The sequence below is a fragment of the Cydia splendana genome, chromosome 2 (assembly GCF_910591565.1).
Source record: "Cydia splendana chromosome 2, ilCydSple1.2, whole genome shotgun sequence".
In the NCBI taxonomy this organism is placed as follows: domain Eukaryota; kingdom Metazoa; phylum Arthropoda; class Insecta; order Lepidoptera; family Tortricidae; genus Cydia; species Cydia splendana.
Window position 1 is genome coordinate 10,914,114 of NC_085961.1, and position 20,302 is coordinate 10,934,415.

Here is a 20,302-nt window from a genome sequence, read left to right on the forward strand (position 1 = left end):
CGGTTTAAAACTGTCCAAATATAGTGCAGTTTTATTACCTTCAAATACATACCTATATATACTTCTAAAAATATACCATATAATTAATATTTAAAGCCGATGTTTATAATTACAGCAGCAGGTCCCCGCGTCGAGGCGTGTCGCAGGCGGCTAACGCGACAGCGTTCGCGGAAAGCACCATCTCGGCCGTGCAGGCCGCGCTGCACAAGTACCAGATACAAATACACGAGCTGCAGGTATAGTGTTTCAATTTTCTCTTTATCCAATTAACTTCACAGAGTACCTATGACAGGCGTGGCTCACTCCGCGATTTCGTCGCATCGCAACAAGTAGCTACAAGTACATCCGTCCCACACCAATTTTGGTGGCTAGCCATAGGCCGCGCGTGGCGCTTGCGCTACCTAGCGGTCATATCTGTCCTAATGGTAACAGACGCGTTTTGTTAGAGAGTGAATCTTCTGTACCTAGTACTATTATTTATTCTGTGCTTATGAATAAAAAACAATTATTAGGTTTACCTCAAAACACGTCACACAAAAAGTGTTGAGAATTAAAAGGCATCATAACACGTTGTGCTCAGGTGAAACTCCAGAACACGCGGGAGCAGCTGTCAACGAGCCGCAAGCACTGCGAGGCCGCCGACGCCAACATACACACGCTGGAAAACAAAGTGCAGGATCTGCAAGGTACCCCCGTAGAACAAATCAGCAATCAAAATTTGTTAAATCTAGTGGTAAAGAAATAATTAAAATGCCTGGCGACACCCCTGACACACTACACAAAATATTAAAGGTTCATTTTTGTAATTTAACATGGTACGATGTAGAAAACTAAGCTCGGAGTAAATATCTATGGAGCGGCCATTAACAGGCGTTCCCCTCTGCAAAAAGATCGCGGCCGCCGGTCAAGGAGGTTATATAAAACTAGTTGCCACACGTCATACGCCATTCAGCAAACGTCAGTCTAAGCGGAATGATAGGAGCCGAAAATGCCGAATTGCAGCGTTTTCTCGTGCAAAATGAGATCGGAAACGTCTAGTCTACAAAAAGAACACGTTTCTTATCATATGTAAGTACTATTACATCTAAATATTATCAAATAGTGCATTAACTTTGCAAATAACTAAAAAACATTGTCAATCTGACAGTGATACCAGTGATATGATATTAGATCAAATTTAGGGTAATTCTACAGAAGACTTTCTAAATATTAATTAGGTACGAGTAGAATTTCTAATAGGAAATATTATGCGAAACTCTGCGTAGGGGGCGCGACTACCACAATCCATCACAATCTGGGGGTCCGCCGCGGAACAAGAAAATTTAAATTTCGTTATCTAACCTCTCTATCACTATTGCATATTTGAGCGATAAAGAGAAAAGAGAAAATTTACTAGCTAGCTTAGTGCTACACTCTGGCGGCAGAACGTTGCAGTAATATGCCCTATTTGCGTTGCTTTTTGTTATATGTGACGTTCCATGGAAAAAGGTACCTTATGGCGGCCGGCGCTTACGTCGCATGGCGCCGCAATAATATTGGAGCGGCGTTAATAATAGCGTAAGCGCCAACCCCCATAAGGTACCTTTACCCGTAGGACGTCACATATAATTTATGTAACACATTATTTTTATATAACACCTTAGTTTCATATCAACCTAATCTATTTAATCAAATAAATAGATCTATAAGAATAAAGAAAAGGGGGACGGGGGATCAAAAAGTAGTCGAAAACATCTCGCGTGATTTGTGCACAACCCCTAAATAACGTAAAATTACCGATAGACTCTTTTTTGAAAATTAATTTTTCCTTTAGTTTCTACATAATAGCCGGTCAAGCAGATCTTGTCAGTAGAAAAAGGCGGCAAATTTGAAAAATGTAGGCGGGAAGGGATATCGTCCCATAGAAAAAATGAATTTCGCGCCTTTTTTACTGACAAGATTTGCTTGACCAGCTATATATTTTTATTTAACATGTCAAATATTTTAATAATTTAAGGTATTTACGGCTGTCACTTTCCATAAATAGGCACTTTTAATTTATTACTCTGGTATCACCGTACCAATATTAGTGATGGGACACCATAAAAACCAATATCGGTAAAATCGATATAAACATAATGAATAATATACAGATGGTCATGATGCCTAGCGAACACCAGCCATATCGTACAAACCTCAAGGAGTGATATTCCTAGGCAGATGATGATCTGCCTAGTGACCACCAGCCATATCGTGCTAACTTCAAGGTGTGATATTCCTAAGCAGATCATGAAACGCCGGCATGCCATGATCTGACTAGTGACCACCAGCCATACCGTTCAAACCTCAACATTTAGGCATATCGAATAAGTAGAATGTCCTAATTTTAGCAAATGATAACCATTGAAATGGCTTGACAGCCTACTTATAGTACGTGTTTGGGTAGCGTATGATTTTAGTACCTACGCATTCTGCTCCAAATGCCACATAGAATGCAGCACTAGCCGTGGCAAAAAATGCAAAAGGCAGATTATTAAATGGCGGCGTTTCATGATATGCCTAGTAATATCTCGATATGCCCGATTTTACGATCTACCACCGATATATATACTAATTATCCCCTACTCAATATCCCTTAAATGACATCCTATGGCCGCGTTCCATCTCTGTCATCAGATCTGCATGCTCGATAGTATATTGCATTGCTTTCAGAAGTAAACCAAGTTGTAAAATATTAACTAATGAACTGATAATAAAAAATCATTCTATATCAGCTTGCAAGATTCGCCCTAAACAAATTGACAAACTATTAGAAATAACATCTAAACAATACAAAAATTCAAAGTTAGTAAAATGCTGGTACAAAGACTTGATATTGTATTATTATTATAATTGATAAAATCAGAAATTAAAATTCATTGTCAATTTTATCGACAATATTATCGGCGCGTCCCTCGCACTATCTAGGTTTACTTAGAACTGACGTCATCTCGTTCACGGACAGGGTTGTCTGTGTTTGTTCTTGTACTTGTGTGAATATAGTTTTTGCTAGTGTTTGATAATTTTGTCGTGTGCGTGTGTAGCGACGCATGCTAAAAATGCATTAGTGTTAACATTATTTGTGTGCGTTACCTCGTCCCCCGCGCCAAAAACGACAGAATTTTTCAGATAGAAATTAGTGCGCGTCTCTACTCCATAGATATTTACTCCGAGAAACTAAGGGCTGGCGCGCTGTTTGATTGCAGTTAACCTAATACGCCGCGAGCGAGGAGGACCTCGCTTTGTTCGTCGTCGCACCTATCTTGACTCTGTCCAATGACTAGGCGTTATTGTATTAATAAATTGTTAGCCAATTGAATTATTTGCCGAGTGAAATGAATGTATTTCCAATAGTGTATGTCATAATATTAATCTACTTAACAATCATTCTACCAAGTAAAACGTTACCATTATGAAAATTTGTCGAATGTTGGTTGCCAAAGTAAATCATCTGCGAAATGTTCGTTGGCAAGTGGGATTCGGACAATAAAACTTCGGCGAAAAGGCAGAACATCTTTGGGAACTATGTACTTATAGTAACACTAAACAGAGAAGCCAATTTTAGCTACTAAATTAATAACGTCACTGACTGATTTATCAGTACAGAAAATTTGTACAAATTTGATACCTATATCGTTTTGTCAAGAAAAAAATGCGTTAGTCTAATTCCGAAAACCTTCTAATTTATTGGTCGTATTTCGGCAGCCAAACTGGACCAGGCGAACGCGGACCTAAACCAACTGGCACAAGACAAGGACTCGCTGCAGAAGTCTGTGGAGTCACTGCGCATCGACAAAAACAACCTCGAGAGGAACCGCATAGAGATCAACGCCATGGTATGTTGTTGAGTTTTTGAGTTTTGTGGGTTCAATCCTCGGTCGTGCAGTATAGGGCACAAATAATTGTTCTCGAGAAAACGCAAAATGTTGACTAATAATTTGGTCAGGATCCTTATCATACACAGGCGAGAAGTTAAGACTGAATATGTATAATTATTCCATTGTCTTCCCAGGCATTTTGCCACGGCTCACTTTGGGAACCGGAGGGAACTAAAGTCTATTTTTTTATTCGGTAGACTAAAATGACATTTCCTAGTATGAACATAAAATAACATTTCATAGTATGAAATGTCATTTTAGTCTACGGAGTAAAAAAATAGACTATAATGATTCATAGTCGCAAACCAACACATCAAAAATATTTTTCTTCTTAGTTCAGATCTGTTTATATGCACTTGTATCCAGGCGGGGTCATATACTCTATCCGTAGTTGACTGTAGGTTTATAATAGAATTTGATGAAAATAAAGTAGCTAATTAAGTTTTTTTTTTAATGACATATGAGGAATGAAGAAAAACTTTGAGCATAAAAAAACTTACTTTTCACTTCTCATGCTTAAAAAGTGCACCTTTATGTCGTGCGTAGACGACATAAAATCGCATTTTATGCTCTAGAGCATAAAGTAAAATCATCTATTACGACCCTTATTGACTTAGCAATAAAGTCCAAATTCTGCCATACAAACTGCCAGCCCTGCCGGCGCGCCCCCGACCGGCGCTCTCCCGATCGGCGTGCCCCGCGCCCCCGACCGGCCCAAGAACAATTTTCTTTAGTCTTGAATAAATACGTTAAAATAACCTAAAATATTTGATTTTTTGTATATTTTCCTCGCAATCGAAGTGAAAAGCGGAGTGTACAACAAGGGCATAAATGTCAATTTTTACCCTCGTCTACTATTTTGGTCTTCGCTTCGCTCAGACCAAAAAATTGCCTCGGGTAAAAATGGGTCACTTTATGCCCTTGTTGTACAATCTACTAATTACACATACACATTAGCATTACACATTTCTCTTTGGTTATCAACTGCCGGTAGTTTAATCTGTAACATTTTTTGATCTCACATTGTTTTGTTTTTGCATTGTACAGGTGGAGTCATTAACGTCAGACTACGAAAAGCTGCAGAAGATCAACGCGCGCCTAGAGAAGACGATCGAAGCGCTAGAGACGGACAAACGGAATCTGAACTCTGAGGTGGACCACCTGCACCGCGAGTCTACCAACCGAGAGTCCATATTGAGGTCCGTTTATGTCTCGAACCAATTCTAACTTAACTCTGAAGTGAAACATTTACATCGCAAGTCTACCAATTGAGAATCCATATTGAGATCAGTTCAAGTTTCGAATTACATCTGTCATGCATCTATGACAGAGGCCTAAAAAAAGCCTGAGAGTAGCGAATATAAATAGCAAAAGAACTTTTAACTTATATAATGACAACGCACGAAAGCGGGCTACACACGGCGGTGTGTTTATTACAAATATTTGTTCCTGAGTTATGGATGTTATCTATGTTTCTAAGTATGTATTTATCTATACATATGTGTATAATCTGGTAGAGAATGCCTTGTAGCATTAAGTCCGCCTTTTGTACGTTTGTATTTTCCTTGTGCAATAAAGATTAAATAAATATATCCTTATCTAGTACAGTCAGCAGCAGAAGTTGCTAAGCGGGCCAGATGTTCAAAATAATCTTGATGCGACTTTATTGTTAAGAGAATAAGAGCGTGTCAAGGTAATTTTGAACACCTCACTCGCTTAGCAACTTCTGCTGCTGACTGTACCCAACAAGAGGCTTAATTTGGTGTTTGGTCAATCTGTGTAAGATTGTCCTAGTATATTTATTTATTTATAGGGCTGAAGAGGAGCGTTCATCTCGGCTCCGTTCGGAACTGGTGACCGTCCGTGAGGAGCTCAACAAGACCTCGCTGGCGCGCGATTTGCTGGAGCAACAGAAGATAGAGGCGGACTCCATCATGTCGCAGGTGGACAAGCACAGGAGTAAGGAAACATAACCTCAACTATATTATCTAGTGTCTGAGAGGAGCGTTCATCTCGGCTACGTTCGGAACTGGTGACCGTCCGCGAGGAGCTGAACAAGACCTCGCTGGCGCGCGATCTGCTGGAGCAGCAGAAGATGGAGGCGGACTCCATCATGTCGCAGGTGGACAAGCACAGGAGTAAGGAAACATAACCTCAATTATTATCTAGTGTCTGAGAGGAGCGTTCACCTCGGCTACGTTCGGAACTGGTGACCGTCCGCGAGGAGCTGAACAAGACCTCGCTAGCGCGCGACCTGCTGGAGCAGCAGAAGATAGAGGCGGACTCCATCATGTCGCAGGTGGACAAGCACAGGAGTAAGAAAACATAACCTCAACTATTATCTAGTGTCGGAGAGAATATTTATCTACATATATACGCATGTATAATTGTATATCGTCGCCTAGTACCCATAGTACAAGTCCGTGACGTAGTAGAGAAGCTCCAAGAATGTCGCCTCCGGTGGTTCGGCCACGTTTGTCGCAGGCCAGCTGACTACGTAGGAAACACACGTAGGACTAGGTTATGCCTTAACCTAGCCCTTGACGGTCCCGACCCCAAGGCAGACCAAAAAAGCGATGACTCGATGTTGTGAAAGCAGATATACGGGCGAACGGGCTCATACGAGACGACGCCCAGGATCGCGCAAAGTGGAGGAAAGCAAGTAGGAAAGCGGACCTTGGCAAAGGCCGGGATATCGCTAGGTAGAAGAAGAGTACCCATAGTACAAGCTTTGCTTAGTTTAAGGCTAAGTCGATGTGTTTAAGGTTGTCCCCTAATATTTATTTATTTATTCAAAGTTTTTGTTTCTTAAATTTTACATAATGAGTTCTCTAGGCATGAGCCGATTATCTGATTCAAATGTCGATAATATTGAAATGTTTTTGTTTTGTGAAATTTGAGAGTAAAGTGTCTTTTTTCAGATGACTTGGAAATAGAGCTTGAGAGAACGTTATTAGAGAGAGGCGACCTGCAAGATCTGGTAGAGAAGTTGCAAACGGCTATCAGAAATCTTGAAACGGATAAGAAGAAATTGCAAGAAGAAGTCAAACACGTAAGTTTACGTTAAGTGTGTGCACGGGTCCCCCTGCAAAAATGGCAGAACGATGGCGAACGAACGGACCCGGTGTTGCTCGATCGTCTGTCAAATTCATTAAAAAATCCTCTTTTACACATTTAAAAAATACTATTAATTTACATTTAGGTACCATAAAATGTCAATCATTTAACCAACATAACCCATGGAGCTTAGACACTAATAAAATTTAATCCTGTATAACTTAAATTGTCTATAGCTGGAAGACGAAAAATCCTCCTTATCGAATCAGTCCTCGGAACAACTGGGCGACATGAACTCCCTGCGCAAGGAGCTGCTCGCGGCCGAGCAGACGCGCATGGAACTCGAAGCTGACAAGTCGTCCTTGCACGAGAAGATCAAGTTCTTGGACCAGGACAGGGAGAAGGTTGAATTGGAGCTGCGGCAGGTGGTCAGGTAAGAATTAATTCACATAAATAATCTTTAATAGAAAAAAACATCCTCACAAAATAGTTTGAAATGCTTTTAAAATGATTTACGACCGTAGTGCATCTCATAACAATTACAACTAACCCCAAGACGTAAAATACTTGTCGCGCAGAAGTTCCATTCTAGTCTTCATGAGCAGTTCCATTTCACCAAATAGCACTGTTTAAATACAAATGATAAGCTTATAAGATTTGAGGAGTTTCCTCAATTCCTCTTGGAATCTGTCATTAAAACTCGACCATGATAAAAATGTTGCTTTAAAAACCTAACCATCTTAACGAAGAAGACATATCGCAGAGTGGAATACGTGTCATCGAAGTGTTCCATTCTGGTCTTCATCAGCAGTCAGCATCAAATTTAGTGATATTGTATAATGTAAATCCTAGATTTATTGATGAGAATAGACACAAAAATCACTATATAGTGCCTAATAAGATACGGGGAGTTCCCTCTACGTATTCCTCATGGATCCATTATCAGAACTAGATTTTCGCAAAAATGAGGCTAGTCTGTTATAAACCTTTTTACACAGAGAACGCGGCGAGCTAAGCTCACAGCTGACGGCAATGGTGCGCAAGAAGGACTCGCTCAACGAAGAAATCATGCGGTTGCAACAGCGACTCGAACAGGCCAGCGAGACTGTCGGCCGACTCAACCGTAGCCTCGAGGACCACGTCAAGGACGCCGAGGAAAAACAGGTGAGTAAGGAGGACTTAGGAGGAAGGTTGGCTTGTGATAAGAAAAACTTGTGCAAGATATGAAATATTTAGGCCTCGTTCGTCAGGCTTCAAATTTGTATTCACAGCGGACGTATCAAGTGATGTTTAACGTCATCGTTTACGGCTTTTGTTTCCGTAATAATGTGTAATGATGTTTATTCTAATGCTAAAATGTAGGACCGGCCTTATGAATGAGACAACTTTGGGATAGTTTTGGCATTCCTTTATTCCAACAGAGAAGTTTTGATGGCCTGTCATTGTGACCTCCACCGATGAACAGGCGTCAGACGCCCAGATCTATAAATAAAGATAGTTTAGCAAATGAACTAGAGCGGCGCCATTTTCCGGAGATCTTAATCTAAGTGATACTGTGTTAACTGTAATCACACTCCTAATTACATTCGCAGATACTAATAGACAGTCTGGATAAAGACAAGCAGCATCTCCAAGAGCAGTTGGCCAGCGTCCGCGCCGAGAAAGACGCTTTGGAGGCCGTGCTTTTCGACACGGCCAATATGTTGGACGACGCGGAGGCGCGCCGCGCTAAACTCGACCGTGAACTGCAGGACGCGATGGTTCAGCAGGAGAACCACAAAGGTTGGTATAAACTAGGGCTGTCTATACTTTTTGATGAACCGTCTAACAAGTTACAAGACATGATGTGAAAATATATCTGTAGCCGTCCCTGTTGACATGGATAAAAAGCTAGATGAAGCGCTGAAAATATAATAATACCTTCTGCTTAATTTTTCAAAGTAATCGCTGCTTACTTTTTCACTGAACATGAAATTAAGAATTACATTTGTCATCTGTATTTATTCAAGATTTAGATTGTTCAGATGCTTTGCAGGTTGCAGTTGCATGAGAATGCTAAAGAATTTCAACGACTTTTAGTCCTAATTTTTTAATCCAACCTCTTTTAGAATATATAAGCTAACTTCATTGTGATTTAGTAGTTTAGCGACTTAATGTATACAAAAAAAGCATTTGGATTTAATTATTCATTAGTTGACGGGACTATATTTTAATTTATTGCTCGTGTTACGGGAAACACCTGTATGTGCCTCTTAAGAAAAGCGATCAAATGATTTTTCTTATATCCCAGGTCAAATAGCTCGTCTTACGAAGGAGCTAGAGAGCAGCGAGCGCAAGCTCCGCGAAACGAAGAGCTCCATGCAGCAGTCGTCCGGGAAAAAAGAAGCCGAGTACCAGAGCATCATCACCAACATCAACCGCACCACGGCCGAGAACATTACCAAGCTTAAGGAAGAAAAGGTGATGATTGGAACCACATTTATAGCTCTTTTTTACAGACATCTAAAGCCTTACCAGTAATATACATATGATCATTGTCAAGAGGGCACTGTTATTCTCATTGTATAAATAGGGTGACAGTTCAGTATAGTATGAAGAAATTAGTTCCAGTGAAATTCCGCACCATGATACATGATCCTACATTCCTGGTCAGGCTTTAAATATGTCACACCATCACATTAGGTCGTTTAGTGGATCGGTCACCGAATTTAAATGTGACGTTGGCGCGAAACGAAGAGCTCCATGCAGCAGTCGTCCGGGAAGAAAGAAGCCGAGTACCAGAGCATCATCAATTCATCACCAACATCAACCGCACCACGGCCGAGAACATCACCAAGCTTAAGGAAGAGAAGGTGATTATTGGATCATTTTAGATCTATTCGTGTCGGTATATTGTAGCCTAGGTGGCGTTCACAAGATCCTGTCGTAGAATCTGTTTTTATATCTCAGACACTCAAGTGATAGTTCGATTCACCAAACCCACTTTACTCATTACCCATTACCACTCTTTCTTTACTTTACTCTATGGTATTCATACTAGAATGGCATTGTTTTTTTAGCATTAAAACAATTGCTTAAAATTTAAAAATTAACAATAAATTGTAGTTACCTAGCTCAGAAGACAGGGACTTCAACACCCATATGTACTTGTTTTTGTCAATAAAAATATTTTATTTTATAAACCGTCTGGATTTACACTAATATGACAGTTAGATTAGACAGATCGGGTAGTTGACTGATACATTCATGTTTACGCATGCTTATGTATTCGCGCCTGCACTTTGAACCTTTACACGTTTGGAATCTGTTACTGAGATATTAAGACTAGAAGGGGCACTGTAACGTTATTAAATTACACTTACAGGAACAACTTCGCCAAACTCTCGAGCAAAAGCTATCCCAAACGATAGCAGCGCTAACGAGTGACAAGGAAGCTAGCGATGCGAGTGCGCGCGAGCGAGAGAAAAAACTTCTGGCGCATCGCGATCAGCTCATACTGCAGCACGACGAAGCGATGCTGCGAGCAGAGAGCGACAAACAGCAGGCTTTGATCATGGGTTTGTATAACATAGTCGGCTAGTGTGGTATTCCACCTATCCAATTTCTTTGTCCAATGTATGTTGCGTCTCACATTTTGCTTTCATGAGAGAGTGAGACGCACTGACATTGGACAGGTGGAATTAGTTATGACTTAGTTATGACCCGTAAGAATTTGGAACGGTAAATTTTGACTCTCGAAAAGCCGCAGAATAGTTATATTCTTCTAGTGATTATAAAAATTTTTAGGCCCTCGTTTTTTTTAAATCAAACTCGTATATTTCAGCTCATCAAGAGCAACAAGCGCTGTTAGAACGTCTGGAGGAGGCGAAGCGTGTTCTAGATTGTTCTCAGAACAAACTAGAACGCGTGAAGCGAGACGCCGCGGCGCGCTCCGACCAGGATCGTGGTCACATCAACCAGTTGAAGGATGAGCTGGCTGCGTTGAAGACTCGTCTTGAGGAGGCCAAGTAAGTTGTAGAGTATGATATAAACTTTAGCGAAAGTGAAACGTGTTCTAGATTGTTCCTAGAACAAACGAGAACATATGAAGCGAGACCCCGCTCCGACTTAGAGGTCGGCGCAGGAGGCAAGAGGTCCGCGGGCTTCCAGGGACACATTGGTTGAAAGACGAGATTCCTGCGTTAGACTTGCCTTGAGTAAGCCAAATAAGTTTTCTGATAATGATTAGCGGATGCGTAGCGCTTTCTCAGAACAGACAGAATCGCGTCAAACGATACGCCGCCGCGCACTTTGACCAGTACCCAGGAACATCAACCAGGTGAAAAACGAGATCCCTAATACGCTTAAAACTTCCAGAAGGTCCCAAAGAAGCTAACTGGAGCTTATTTTTTTTTTTTTTTTTTTTTTTGTAGAAATTTAATTCAGGCAACAAGGCCCATATTACAAATACCTTACAGACTAACATACATATGTATTTTATAAACTTAAAACTAAACACTATTTAGTCGACAAAACGGCGTGGCTCCGTTGCATCGGCTGCTCTTGTGTCGGATTCGGCAGTTTGCCCCGGAACCTCCGAAACACGACACCTTTCGGCCAGAAGTCGACGCACTCGATATATAGCGAGACACCAAATTTAGATATTCCTTGAGTTTTTTATGGCCAATTATTTTTAACTCCTAAATACTTTTCACCATGAGTTCAATCGGGGTCACGTTCTAAAACCTTCTCGAACTTCCCGTTTTGTTGCTTCAGGGCGGCAGCAGAAGACGACTGCGCCCGCTTCGAGAACCGCATCAAGGAACTTCACCTAGAGAAGGAGGCGAGCAACCGCGAGTGCCAGGAGGTCCGCGCGCAGCTCTCGCTGGCTGAAGACAAGTATGACAACGCGTACACACAGCTGCAGGATACTATTAGGAAGCTTAAAGAACGTGAGTGCTATTCACTTGTCTTTAATTGCCTTTGTGACAATTTTTGTCGCTGCACCTAGAGAAGGAGGGCAGGGCTGCACAGATCCCGCTGGCATAAGACAAGTATGACAACGCATACACACAGATGAAGGATAAAAGACGAAAGCTGAAAGTTATATCGCAAATACAAACAAAATGTTGGTAATTTTTTTTATAATTTTTTAAACTATTTTTACAGTTTACTTCTGATTTGTCATTCGTTACCATTACCAATCTATGTATCCATCTATGATATATATCTATGATCATTGATATTCCACTGGTAGGAAAGTGTGTCAAATTTTACTTGAAACATTTTGGAGGAGTTTTTGTCATCCTTCCCGTTCAAAACAGATAGTTGATGAAAGTCTGCAAGTATGAGATAGTTGAGATACTTTAGATACTTGAGTTTTATATTTCAGTTGAGAACGAGTCGGAAAGTCTCCGCAAGGAGCTGACCGACGTGCGCCGCCAGCTCAGCAACTGCGCGGCCGAGCGCGACAAGTACAACAGCAGCTGCCGCGAGCTGCGCGAGCACGTGAAGCGCGCCGAGCACGAGCGGCGCGAGGCGGCGCGCGCGCGCGACGAGGCCGTGCACAGCGTGGCCAGTGAGTGTTGTCGTTTTACAGCATTTCACATACGCTGTTCACTCTCTTTCTATGCCTTTCTCCAGTAATTTATCCCTCTTTCTTCTCTTCTTCTTTTGAATTTAATATAGTTTATCTTTCTTAGTCTTGGTCTGTCTTTACGCCATCCAGCGTCAACCGGAGACTTAAGGCCTTACTTTCGCGAATTCAAACTAATGCCACGGGATGCAGGCAATGAGTAGGTGCCACTACTTTTGGGTCAGAATTCATGGAGACATTTCATTATCTTATCTTCAAATCGTTGCTTGCGTTACCATTCTCGGACCTTTAAATTACCGAGGCGCCTTGAGTGATTAGAGACGTTGAAGTTCACTTACCACATATTGTTTATCACTCGCATTACCATATATTGTCTAGCACTCGAAGAAAACCGATCATCATTGGAGCTGGAGCTCTCGCGCCTTCAGAATATGCTGAAGGAATCTGAAACGGGCGGCGAACACGTGACACGAGAGTTGAGAGCCACCGAGGCGCAGTTGAAGAGAGAACGCGCCGCGCTGGAGCAAGCCAATCATGACATAAAGGAGCTTCAGTCCAGGTACATACGGTTGTTTTTACTTAGTTTGCAGATGCGCCATATGGAAACGAGAGAAGCAAAGTTCATCGTTCTAGTATGGATGGGAAAATTAACACCGTTTGATAAATACACAGGACCCGCGCATACGTAGACATTATATCCCGCTGATTACGGGCGCTCTATGCTCTTGTCAGCTGAACCAATATGTAGCCTAAAAACGATTTGAGATGGTTTTGCTATTACTTTTTCACCTCAGCAGCTCGAACAAGGGTACTTTGCTTCTTAAAAACAGTGAGCAAAATGCGATTTTGCTCACTGAGTCATTTTGTCTCACTCAGTGAGCAAAATCGCATTTTGCTCACTGAGCGTGTTTCACTCAGTGAGCAAAATCGCATTTTGCTCACTGAGTGAGACAAAATGACATTCAAGTGACCTTTATAGTCAAATGTCATTTCAACATGCGGGGTCTAATACAAGTTCGATATACTTGGGTTCTATTATCTCTGTCCCTCTAGGTATGTTCTCACTGCTTAGGGTGAAAAATTTTGTGTACTACACGAGATCAAAGTTATTTACATCTCGTGCGCTTTTGAATCCCTTACTACGCTCAAGATTCTAAATTAGATTCACTCGCTACGCTCGTGAATCTATTATAGAATCTTTCGCTTGCACGGGACTCAAAATAAGCACTCGAAGAAATATCAAACTTTGATCTCTTGTTGTACAAATAACTATTGTAACTCTTTCAAAAATTGGTACTTGAAGAAACTTATTTATGTTGTCCCCCTAGAGATTGCTCTTAGTGTCCGAAAATAATGAATGCATTTAGTAGGGACTTTCGCAGTAAACTGTTTTCGGTCAACTTTTTTTTTTCGTAGACTTCAGAACGAGTGCGAGGAGCGGGAGAGGACGGGCAACGAGGCGGCGGCGGCGCGGCGGCACGGCGCCGAGCTGGAGGCGCTGCTCGGTGCCGCCCGCGCCGACCTCGCCGCCTGCCGCCAGCGCGGCGCCGAGCTCGAGGAGGCCTGCCGCGCCCGGGACCAGGTACTTACACATTTGTAGGAGACTGTGGAAGGGACGGCTATATCGAGCTGAATGAGATGCTGCGGCGCTCGAAGAAGCCTACCGCGCGCGCGAATAAACCTACAAGTTGTATCTCTAAATATGCCGCTATGTGTAATTGCTTATACCAGTTACATCTAATATTGTGTCGAAGTTATCGTAATACATATAAACTACTTATACTTATGCTGATACTTATTTCTTGTAAATTTATCAATAATTGCCAATATTTCTAATATTCTGAAATTTTACATGACTTCTAAATTTATGTTGCAATTACATCCTTCATTTCTAATAAAATAACGTTCAACTGTTTTTAGGAACTCGTTCTACGTTTGGAAGACTGCCGCTCCAAGGAGCGTCGTCTCGAGGAACTTAAACATAATCTTGAAGTGTGTCTCGCCGACGCTACACAGCAGATCCAGGAGTTGAAGGTATTTTTATACGAATCATATTTTGAATTTAAGATGATTTTGTTGGCCCGATTATGGGAACCGAGATTTTCAGAACTTTGGTGAATATTTATCGAATGTGAAATCGTGTGCAGGCGCGTCTCGGCGGCAGCGAAGGGCGCTGCCGCGCGCTGGAGGCGTCGCTGGCGCAGTGCGAGCACGGCAAGCGCGAGGCCGAGGCCAAGCTGTCGTCCATCGCGCACACGCTGCGGCGCGTGTGCGGCGTGCAGCCCGACGGCTCCGTGCACGCCGCCGCGCGCCGCCGCCTCGCCAGCCCGGCGCGCCGCTACAGCCCGCACCGAGGTACTCTACCTACAGGAACTGTTGCCGAGCCTACTAACGTGCACGCTCGCCGACTTCCATGCATTGTGGCGTCAGCGTGGAGCGTGTACGAGCGGTTACTCCCTGAGATCTAAGCAAGCGTTTCGTGGCCTTCGGGTAAGAGAACCCCGTTTGACCACCGTCCTCACACGTTCATTCGGTGCCCGATGCGACGAAACCCTTCCACGTCCTCGGATCGAATACATTCGGGGCTCATATATGGATTTTATAGAAACAACGCAAATGAAAAAAACTGTCGTTTTTTGCGCATCAGCAGCACGTGCTCGAGCCAACGTTGACATTATGTCGAGTAGGAAGTTTTATAAGAACAAGGCATTAGTGTGAAAAATACGCCGTTGACACGCCGAACGAAAAGTTCGTGAAAATAACCTTCTATTCACTTAAGGTATTTCTAATAATTAAATTTTATGAATAATTTAAATATAAATTTTGTCTAAATCTGTCTATAAAATCGTAGCTTACAACAAACTATCCAGTAATGAACGCTTCATTTATTTATGTCGAGCATACGATCCACAGGTCGCGACCACTCTGAAGACCGCAACGAAATCATAGACGTGGACCCCGAGCTCGTCAAGAAGGGCGTACGCAACCTCATGCACGAAGTCTGCCAGATTGAACGGGAGAAGGTCAGTTCGTTCTGACATTGGTTATTGAAACACTAGCTAAAGATACGATTATGTTGAGGGTAGCAGCTCTTCTGCTTCCATCTTTTTTCAACATATCCCTTTTTTCATGATCACTTATTGAAAATAGCCCTACGCTTAATTACTTTTATAAGGAGTACCAAATTTTTTTAACAATAAAAAAAAACTCTCATTTTGTAACAGGATGATTACAAAACTCAAGTAGCTGCCTTGAAGAAGCAACTCAAAGACGCAAGCGAGCAGCAAGGCAAGGGCGACAACAAGTTGCAGTCGATCACTTCCAACCTCCGCTCAGTGCAGGAAGAGAAGGCTCGCTTGCAGAACCTGCTGGGACAGAAGGACGCGCAGCTTACTGGACTGGTAAACCGATAATAATACTACATATATTCTACTGTAGAAGTGGGTAGGAAAGGGCGACAACAAGTTGCAGTAGATCACTTCCAACCTCCGCACAGTGCAGGAAGAGAAGGCTCTGCTGGGGCAGGAGCTCGCGCAGCTTACTCCAGTAAGCTAGTGGTAAACCGATAATATTACTACGTTCTACTGTAGAAGTGACAAGGCAAGGACGACAACAAACTGCAGTCTATCACTTGCAACCTCCGCATAATGCAGGAAGAGAATCGCTTGCAGAACCTGCTGGGCAGGACGCGTAGCTTACTTTTAAGCAGGCCACTGACGAGCCTTCCAAATGGATGCCGTTACAATGGATTCATCCAAATGGACGGCATCCTAATATTAAACATTGTACGTTTTTGACATTCACGGACCGATTTTGGATTGCAGCCACGCTATTTGGACTGTTGGAAGACTCGTCAGTGGCCACCTTTACTGGACTGGTAATTAAAATCATCATGTTACTGTAAGAACTGCAAAAAAAAAACTGTCACGGTCAACTGAACTTTAGTTTATTTAATTTTTCGATTAAATTCGATCGAACTTCAGTCACTAATATCTCAACTCGCTAAAATGATTTATAATGTAAATAGATTGACAAATTGAAATGTTGATTTCAGAATGAGTCAGTCCAGTCTAAGACTGTGGAGATCAGCAACCTAAGGGACAAGATCACGAGCCTAGAAGCCACGCTTAGCTCCGTTACCGAAGAGAAGGTTCAGAACGAGGTAAATCTTGAGTAATAAAATAACCCTGCCAAATATTTAGCAGTTAATAAGTGAATGAGGATTTTGAGAAACCTAAAGGTCTGACGTTTTAGCAATGTCAACTTAAAGTTAAGTTGTTTCAATCTCTATCGCTCGATAATGTAAGGTCAAATATGTAAAAAAGGGTCTAGCAGGCTAAGGAAGGAGAAGTGGCCCCTGTGACGAATATTGGATTTTTATAATGTCATTTGTTGGCTATCTTATAATATAGAAACACCTTAACTTTCAGCCCCCTATCTTGAACCGTCACCGAGATAATGTCAAAAACGTCATTTTATGGACAGATTTTTCGAAGTCGTTTTTCTCCTGAACTATATAAGGTAGAACAATCAAACCAAATCATAACTACAAAGAATGAGTAGGAGTATAACTCAGATTTTTTTAAATATTTAATTCCCTGAAAAAATCATGATTAAAATGTCAGAGAATTTTTTGACAGCTCTTTTCAACAACTAATTGTAAAGGTACACCTATGGAAAAAATCACATAAACTGCAAATAGTATTAGCTACTACCATGCGAAAAATTAATTCAATATAATTGGTGCAACATACTTAAAAAAAATTAAATGTTATCTTAGTTGCAGCAGTTGAGTAACCTTTTTTGACAGCCATGCGTCAAGTTCAAAATAAACACTCTCTGTTGCTAGGCAACGAAATTAAACCTCATTTAAACAGAAAATCTCCTTCAGAATGAAAGACGCCTTTGATAGCTAAACACTTTCGTTGACATTTTTTTTTTTAAGTATGTTGCACCAATTATATTGAATTGATTTTTCGCATGATAGTAGCTAATACTATTTGCAGTTTATCGTCGTTGCGCTTACCAAATCTTATATGTGCGAGATCTTAATCAAATGAATTAACACCTTATGTATTTTGTAGCTAGGTAACTATTTGTCAATCAAAAATCGAACACATATCAGCTTTGAAAAGCGCAACGACGTTATGTGACTTTTTCCATAGGTGTACCTTTACAATTAGTTGTTGAAAAGAGCTGTCAAAAAAATCTCTGACATTTTAATCATTATTTTTTCAGGGAATTAAATATTTTAAAAAATCTGAGCTATACTCCTACTCATTCTTTGTAGCTATGATTTGGTTTGATTGCTCTACCTTATATAGTTCAGGAGAAAAACGACTTTGAAAAATGTGTCCATAAAATGACGTTTTTGACATTATCTCGGTGACGGTTCAAGATAGGGGGCTGAAAGTTACGCTATTTCTATAGTATAAGATAGCCAACAAATGACATTATAAAAATCCGATATTCGTCACAGGGGCCACTTCTCCTTCCTTAGCCTGCTAGACCCTTTGTAATGATTTATCTTAAAAATTTGTTGGAGTGTATGTTATTTTAAAAAACATACATCAAATTCGAATACCTATGTAGTTTTAGAAGTTCATAACTGAAGTGGTTTTTGCAGAACAAAGGCGAGAATTTGCGCGTACAGTTAGCGGAGCGTGTGCAAGAAGTCGGTCAGTTGAGGGAGGCGTTGGCAGCGGCTGAAGGTATCACTAATTAACTACTGTTAATGGGACCAGTAAAGTTAGTTACTCAAAGTAAATACAATGGAATGTAGTGACCGTGAATCATATGACACGGTCCGTCTAAAACAAGGGTCTTCAAATTCTCCCGCTTCTTTTATGGGAGCCGGATCGTACTTATAAAGCCTTCGGCTCCCCCGCTTTCTTTTTGCGGGCTGGATCGTAAATATTTTGGCTCTCCCGCTTCCTTTCGGGTCGTGGTTTTAAGAGCCCCGGTCTACTACACATGTAACGTGGGGTTGTAATAAAAATGCTGGGGTTGTCGCCAGGGCGCGCGGCGCGGCTGGACGTGCGGCGCGCGCAGCTGGAGGGCGACGTGCAGCGCGCGGCCGGCGCGGCGAGGGACCGCGACCAGGCGCTCAAGGTAAATCACCCTCAACCGTTAAACGCTTAAATCAGGTTACACTTACACCAATTTACGATAAGTAGTAAACCTTCTACCTGCCAAAAATAAATGAATGGCCCGCGGACACAAATAAGTCACGAATAGTCACGATACGTTTGAATTACTTAGCCTCGATTAGCTATGATAGTGTGAAGTAATCGAAATTCGAATTTCTAAAGTGAATTTTATATGGTCGCAATTAGGTTACTGGCAGGGGTGCGAAACTCCTGACTTCGGCCAAACTCGGCTCTGCTCGGCTCAGCATTGCTCCGAGCAATTATTAGGATTCCCTTTGCATGCACGACCACAGATACGATAATGGCTTAAATTTTGACAACCCTAAATAGCCGAAAGGGATAGTGCCATATATTACAAAGGGACAGCATGATTCGACCCTGAACCGCTGTTAAACTTCGGTTTTGTAGGAAGTTTCCTTTCTGTACGGTAGTACTGTTATTTATTCTGTGTAACTGGTTTAAAAACTATTTCCAGTTACGCACTGTATATATCCTAATGCATTTTAAGTCCGCAACGAATCCCATTTTCCAGAAACTCCAAGAGCGCTGCGAGGGTTACGCTCGAACCATAGCCTCACTAGAAGACCGATGCACGTCACTCAAGGGCACGGTGGAGCAATTATCCACGTCACTTCAAAAGGCCGCCTCTGCCGAGAGCGAGCTCAGAGCTGAGTTGAGCAAGACTCAGCGCATGCTCAACGAGGCGAAGAACAACGAGCAAAATGCGATGGACAAATTGAGGCAGATTCAGAAGAACATCGGTGAGTTTTCCATTGTCTTTAGCTTTAGTTAGAAGATCGATGCACGTCACTCAAGGGCACGGTCGAGCAATTATCCACGTCGCTTCAAAAGGCCGCCTCTGCCGAGAGCGAGCTCAAAGCGGAGTTGAGCAAGACTCAGCGCATGCTCAACGAAGCGAAGAACAACGAGCAAAATGCGATGGACAAATGGAGGCAGATTCAGAAGATCATCGGTAAGTTTTCCATTGTCTTTAGCTTTCGTTTGAAGAATCGATGCACGTCACTCAAGGGCACCGTCGAGCAACTGTCGACGTCGCTTCAAAAGGCCGCCTCTGCAGAGAGCGAACTCAGAGCTGAGTTGAGCAAGACTCAGCGCATGCTCAACAAGGCGAAGAACAACGAGCAAAATGCGATGGACAAATTGAGGCAGATTCAGAAGAACATCGGTGAGTTTTCCATTGTCTTTAGCTTTAGTTAGAAGATCGCGCTGCACGTTACGGTCGAGCCGAGCAGCTGTCGATGTCGCTTCAAAAGGCTGTCTGTGCCGAGAGCGAACTCAGAGTTGAGTTGAGCAAGACTCGGCGCATGCTCATCAAGGCCAATTTCTACCCTGTTCTATAGCCCTTTTATAGATTGTTGCGTGTCTATAAAGGGTGCAATGTAGCACTAGCAGTTTGTCACTATCCCTGTGAAAAGTACGCGACACAGAGTACAGAGCGGAGCTGACTAAGATTAAGTCTTATATCTTATAGTCTGTATCTTTAGGTATTTAAATAAAAGTAAACAAACAATTTGTACATTTTCGGGTAGTCATAACATTTATTGGTTAACCAACCAAATACAAAACTGCCTGAATCTGTCACTGAACGACCTGACTTTAACCTA

At 42.0% G+C, this 20,302-nt stretch overlaps 1 protein-coding gene across 1 annotated transcript in view; it reads left to right on the plus strand.

Annotated features, from left to right (window-relative positions):
• The window catches only part of LOC134800907 (rootletin), a 96,218-nt gene that overhangs the window by 60,155 nt on the left and 15,761 nt on the right, over nt 1–20,302 (plus strand). The window contains exons 9-33 of the mRNA XM_063773443.1: nt 116–236; nt 581–686; nt 3,724–3,854; nt 4,944–5,095; nt 5,710–5,855; nt 6,818–6,948; nt 7,190–7,386; nt 7,952–8,117; nt 8,546–8,735; nt 9,244–9,413; nt 9,620–9,805; nt 10,318–10,510; nt 10,777–10,960; nt 11,709–11,884; nt 12,325–12,510; nt 12,907–13,087; nt 13,945–14,110; nt 14,449–14,562; nt 14,676–14,883; nt 15,442–15,551; nt 15,753–15,929; nt 16,583–16,690; nt 18,155–18,239; nt 18,545–18,639; nt 19,210–19,438. Coding sequence (XP_063629513.1) covers nt 116–236; nt 581–686; nt 3,724–3,854; nt 4,944–5,095; nt 5,710–5,855; nt 6,818–6,948; nt 7,190–7,386; nt 7,952–8,117; nt 8,546–8,735; nt 9,244–9,413; nt 9,620–9,805; nt 10,318–10,510; nt 10,777–10,960; nt 11,709–11,884; nt 12,325–12,510; nt 12,907–13,087; nt 13,945–14,110; nt 14,449–14,562; nt 14,676–14,883; nt 15,442–15,551; nt 15,753–15,929; nt 16,583–16,690; nt 18,155–18,239; nt 18,545–18,639; nt 19,210–19,438 — 3,908 coding nt within the window. The remainder of the gene's footprint in view (nt 1–115; nt 237–580; nt 687–3,723; nt 3,855–4,943; nt 5,096–5,709; nt 5,856–6,817; nt 6,949–7,189; nt 7,387–7,951; nt 8,118–8,545; nt 8,736–9,243; nt 9,414–9,619; nt 9,806–10,317; nt 10,511–10,776; nt 10,961–11,708; nt 11,885–12,324; nt 12,511–12,906; nt 13,088–13,944; nt 14,111–14,448; nt 14,563–14,675; nt 14,884–15,441; nt 15,552–15,752; nt 15,930–16,582; nt 16,691–18,154; nt 18,240–18,544; nt 18,640–19,209; nt 19,439–20,302) is intronic.